General features: G+C 50.0%; 1 protein-coding gene across 4 annotated transcripts in view; it reads right to left on the reverse strand.

Annotated features, from left to right (window-relative positions):
• Window positions 1–557: 557 nt before the first annotated feature.
• LOC113589285 (SLIT and NTRK-like protein 5) overlaps window positions 558–5298 on the reverse strand; it is a 6025-nt gene continuing 1284 nt past the window's right edge. For 3 of the 4 annotated variants that reach the window (XM_027028865.2, XM_027028866.2, XM_027028864.2), the window contains exon 2: window positions 558–4295. In XM_027028865.2, the coding sequence (XP_026884666.2) occupies window positions 1638–4244 (2607 nt within the window). In that variant the 5' untranslated portion in view covers window positions 4245–4295 and the 3' untranslated portion in view covers window positions 558–1637. Of the gene's footprint in view, window positions 4296–5166 lie in introns of all 4 variants that reach the window. The other variant, XM_027028867.2, reaches the window with a different exon arrangement.

Here is a 5298-nt window from a genome sequence, read left to right on the forward strand (position 1 = left end):
ACACAGCAGGACAGCCAGCACAAGGTCTATTCTTCCAGTCCACTGGAGGCCATTTTACAAATCAGTTATTAATCTAATGACCTTCAAAGGATTCATATCTGGATTATTCATAAATAGATCTCCGTCCAAACGAAGTAAAATGAAAGAAGTAACAAAAATTAGAAATGAAACCACCCCCCACCCCCCCCCCCCCCCCCCCCCAAAAAAAAAAAAAAAAAAGATTTTGGAATAATCACAGGAATTGCAGGTGCAAGCAACGTCACAGCGATCCTGGACGCATCGCTTAGTGTCCTTAACGCTTACTGACGCTCCATTTCATCGCGACCCACCCGACCGTGAGAGTTCTCTCCCAACAGAAAGACACACACACACACACACACACACACACACACACACACACACACACACACACACACACACACACACACACACTGGCTGTATGAGGAGCATCGAACATCACTTACAAGAAAGCACCGCTTTATGCAAATTATTTGAATGGGGATTTCAGACCAGGTGGTCGTAACAACAAACGTTTGTTTCCATTGTGAACAATCGTGTATAAGAACCTGACATCATATTTATTGATGACATAAACATGTTTTGGTCAATATAGTGCAATAATTGCAAAGCAATCAAAACTATGAAAACAATAAGGGGGAGAATGCTTGTATAAAAATAGGTGTTACAGTAAAATATCAGTATTACACAACATAATTATTACTTCAGTTATTATTTATGAATTTTCGATAACATATTAAAATACATATTAAGAATGAATATATATATTCATTTTTAATATATAATCATCTCTCTAATGGTAGCGGGGACCCTGTGGTCTTCTGTTTTCCAAAAAAGTGCAGAGAGCATACAAAGACACTTTCAATTCTTAAATCTTGAAATGATGCAGAAGTCTCTCTTTGAACTGGGGTACGGGCGAGGGGAAGGATATGGGGGTGTGCCACCTCGGAGAAAAAAAGAGTCACTTGTACAACGCAAGCTACAGGAAATGATCAGGAAGTGGAAACAGAAGGCGATCGCTGGCCTGCGGGACAGGAAGTATAGCGACGGAGGAGGAAATGATACCGTGATTACATGGCAAGAGTATACGATAAATACAGAACTTACTTACAGACATGAGCAGAAGTATTTGTCCTGCACACTTAGATGCACTGGGGTACAGTGTTCTGTCAGGGTGTGATTGGGTCTCTCTTTTTATTGACTTTGTTTTGTTGTGTTTTGTTATGTTTTTTTTTTTTAATATATATAAACATTTTGTGTGGTTCACAATATCTGCAAGGTTAATACTCCTGAAAATGTACTTGGATTAATCTGTACACCTAAGATTACGTGTATTCAATCTTCAACTTAAAAAAATAGACTTTGCATCAGCGGGTTTTATATCACAACTCATGCTTTTCTCATCCGATTTTGATTTTGTTTTTGTTTTTATTTTTGTTTTTGTAATGTCATGTAGCTTTGAAATTAAAGTAACACAGTCTGGCACACCCCGTGGTAGGACTTTGTCATATTTTCTTCGGAGATGCTGTCTCTCATGTTTGAGACTGTACAGTAATGTGGGAAGGGATCGGGGTCGGGGTTGGGTGGGGCTTTTGCGGTGCATGTGCACAGACCGAGGTTCAAAACTGGCTAAACGTCGTCTGTTTCTCGAGGACTTCGAGGTAATCCGGCTCCACCTGGAGTTTTGCCTTGAGTTCCAAATACTCACTTCTGTTGGCCTCCACGTAGACGGTGGTCGGCGCTGTGCTGTAGAGAAGCGTTTCCCTTATTCCCTCCGGGGGCAAAAACTGTCGCCTGACATCGAAGTTCGGGTTGTATGTGTACGGCCCAGGGGCCGTGTACTTGTAGTCGTACCTGCCGCCGGCTCCGGTCGGGGTCTTGTCCGGCTCCAGGATGCCCCTGAAGAAGTGCTCCGCGTCCTGCACGGTGGACGCCTGCTCCGGGGGCTCGATGGTGCTGACCGTGTATGTAGGACTGCGGGACGTGGGGTCCCGCTGCTCCTCGGGCGGGGTCCGGTAGCTGGCCTTCAGCTCGCGCAGGTCAGGGTAGTCTTCCACGGTGTTGCCCTCCCGAGACCTGTAGATGGGGTTCTTGCACATGTGGCCCAGCGGGTGAGGGATGTACTCGTAGACGTGGGCGGCTGGGGGCTTGACCTTGGGCATGGCGCGGTTGCTGTACAGGCTGTACTGCAGGTTAAAGGAGCTGACATCCGAGTTGTTGGTGCTGGTCCGGTCGCTCTGTGACTTCTTGCGGCGCTTCACCACCACCACGAAGAGACCGGCGGCCACGAACACAGACATGATGAAGACAAGGAGGAGGCTGAGGATGAGCACAGAGAGGGGCACAGTCCCCGACGCTGGTCTGAGCCGCGGGGGGACCTCCGCCGTGGTCGCCCCGCCCTCGGACGGCTCCGGCACGGCCGTGGTGGCGACCGCCACGTCCGAGTAATCCGGACAGAGCTGCTCAGACAGGGTCCCCCGCAGGTCCCGCCCGGCCAGCCTCTTCGGGGTGGCGCACACGATGTCGTTGACCACAGTGCCAGAGTTCAGCTGCTCCAGCCAGATCTTCATGCCCACGGAATCGCACGTGCAATCCCAGGGGTTCTCGAAGAGGTCGATTTGCAGCAGGGCCTTCAGCTGGTCCAGAACACCGCTCACAGGCAGGTTCTGGAAGTTGTTGTTGCGCAGGTTGAGTCTGGAGAGTGACACGCTGGAGAAGATGCCCCCTGGCAAGGTCTTCAGGAGATTGTTGTTGAGGAACAGCAACTGGAGGTTGGGCACCACGTGAAAGGTGCCGCCCACAATCTCTTTGATCTTATTGTACTCTAAATACAAGTACTGCAGGTTCTGGAGCCCAAAGAACATGTCTGCTGTCAGCCTGTCGATCAAATTCCCGTTTAAGTACAGTCTGCGCAGGTTAATCAAATCCGCAAACGCTCGGTCGTGTATGAGCGCAATCCTGTTGTTCCCCAAGTGCAACAAATCCAATCCCTCTGCCTCGATGAAGTCCGAGCGCCGCACAACCGGGATGTAATTCCCTGTCAGGTACATCTTTTTGGGATTATAGGGTTTGGGCCTCAGGTCCGAGATGTTTTCGATCTTCCTCTCCTGGCAGTTGACGTTGAGCCCGAGGTCGGAGATCTGCAGGTTGCAGGTGCAGGCCGTGGGGCAGTCCAAAGGCACAGGGGACTTGGTCTGGAAAGCGATGATGGGCCCGTAGTTGTAAGGGTTGGGCGGGATACGTGAGGTGGGCTTGGAGCGGGTCTTGTTGGACTGGCGAGTGCCCTTGGTGGGTCTGGAGGATGACCGGAGCACGGCCGAGGATGTGGCGGAGGCCGTGGCGCCAGCCGGCGTGGTCTGGAAGTACCCACCAGTGCTGAGGGGCGGGGGCGGGCGTGCCTCGTACTCAGAGATGGCCCTCCGCGGGCACAGCTCCTGCTTGGACACCTCGTCCAGGTCCCGGCCGTGGAGCCGGAAGGGTGTCTCACATACCACCTCGCCCACCAGCGCCGTATAGGCTATGCTCTCCAGCCAGGCCTTGAGGGCGATGAGCTCGCATGAGCAGTTCCACGGGTTCTCCTCCAGCTGCAACTCCACCACCTTATCCATGTGCTCCAGGAGCCCCACATAGGGGAACACCTTCAGCCGGTTGCCCCTCAGGTCCAGGTGCGTCAGGGGTACGTTTCGGAAAATGTTGGCTGGCAGGGATGACAGCAGGTTGTCGTTGAGGATGAGCACGGTCAGGTGATGAAGCTTAGCCAGGGCGCTGGGCTCCACCATGCTGATGAAGTTGTAGTCGATCTGAAGATATTCCAGGCTCTCCAGACCGGCGAAGGTATCGTCCCTTAGGATGTCTAGCTTGTTGTTATTCAGGTGCAGTCTCTTTAACCCCTGCAGTCCGTTAAAAGCCCCAGTTTCCACTTCGGAAATGTCATTGTTCCCTAAATGCAAAATGGTGACGCCGGTGTAGTTGATAAAGTCATTGAGGGACAATTTTTTCAGCAAGTTCCCTGTCAGTAGAAGGTGGTACGTGGGAAAATGCGCCGGGCTGATTTCTGACAGCCTGACAATGCCGCGGTTCTCGCAGCTGATGGCCAGGAGATCCTCCTTTTCCTCACAGGTGCACAGATTCCTGCAGATCTCCCCGTAAGTGTCGTACATCTCCGCGAGGTTCAGGGTGGTGGTGAGCAGCAAGGCTGCTGCTCGTATCCACACATGCATCTTCATGGGATTGAGCGGCGCAGGTCAGAGGAGTGCCGATCCAGACGCCCGTGTCGTCTGGAAAATGGAGAAAAGGCCGTCAGTGACTTTGAAATCAACATCTCACCATTTTAACGTCAGCACGTTAACCAACGCATGCTTCTGGATTAAACCAGTCATATGGATTTAAAAGCCTTGTTGCAGATTATGACAACCACATTGTAATCGGGATTTCACATGGAAATGTGCAATAAAGCTTCTCTGTTTATCGAGAAGTTAAATAGTTACAGGCTAGATCATCTAATGACACTGAAATAATCCGATTTTTTAAAATACCATATTAATAATTTGTGAATCAAAATGAAATCAAATCAAAATAGTAAAAAAACATCTATTATAATGAAATGCTTTGTGTGTGTGTGTGTGGGGGGGGGGTTTCGTGCTTTCTTAGGTCATTTCACAGTTATTTATGCAACACATGCAAATGAATTAGAAGAAATACAAACGCCATTTCAAATATAAAAAACACAGTCTCATCCCGGGCAACAACGACGCAAATCCACGTAGTTCACCATAACGCGCGCGGCGGCGGGCGCAGAGGAAAACCCTCCCGATCCCATTCCCAACAGAAACGGAGCAACTAGCAGGAATTCGCTGGGAATTCGGGAAGGCACTGCGCAATTTGGGAACGCATACCAAAGAAAGTATCGCACGGAATCTCGAACTCGAGAGCTGGAACATCGGGACCGTGGGCCAGTCGCCCACGGATCTTAACTGCTCCGCACCGTGCCAAGGGCTCGAACTTAACCGCGCGCCGCTTATGCCAGCAGAACGTACATTACACATTTAACTTGGCGTCGCTTCAAACGTGCGAAAATACCTCTGATCAAAACGAACCGCGGTTACGAAGAGGCGTCTACAGTCATCGCGATTAACGGTCTCGACTCACCCCGCATAGCCGACGACTTCGGTTTGGTAATGCAACTCACGAGGATCGAGTTTTAGCGTTAAAAAAGAAAGTAAAAAACAAAAAACAAAAAACGACTCGACATGGAAAGAATGCGTTTACATTACGATTCCC

Source organism: Electrophorus electricus, chromosome 16, assembly GCF_013358815.1.
Source record: "Electrophorus electricus isolate fEleEle1 chromosome 16, fEleEle1.pri, whole genome shotgun sequence".
NCBI classification, from domain to species: Eukaryota; Metazoa; Chordata; class Actinopteri; order Gymnotiformes; family Gymnotidae; genus Electrophorus; species Electrophorus electricus.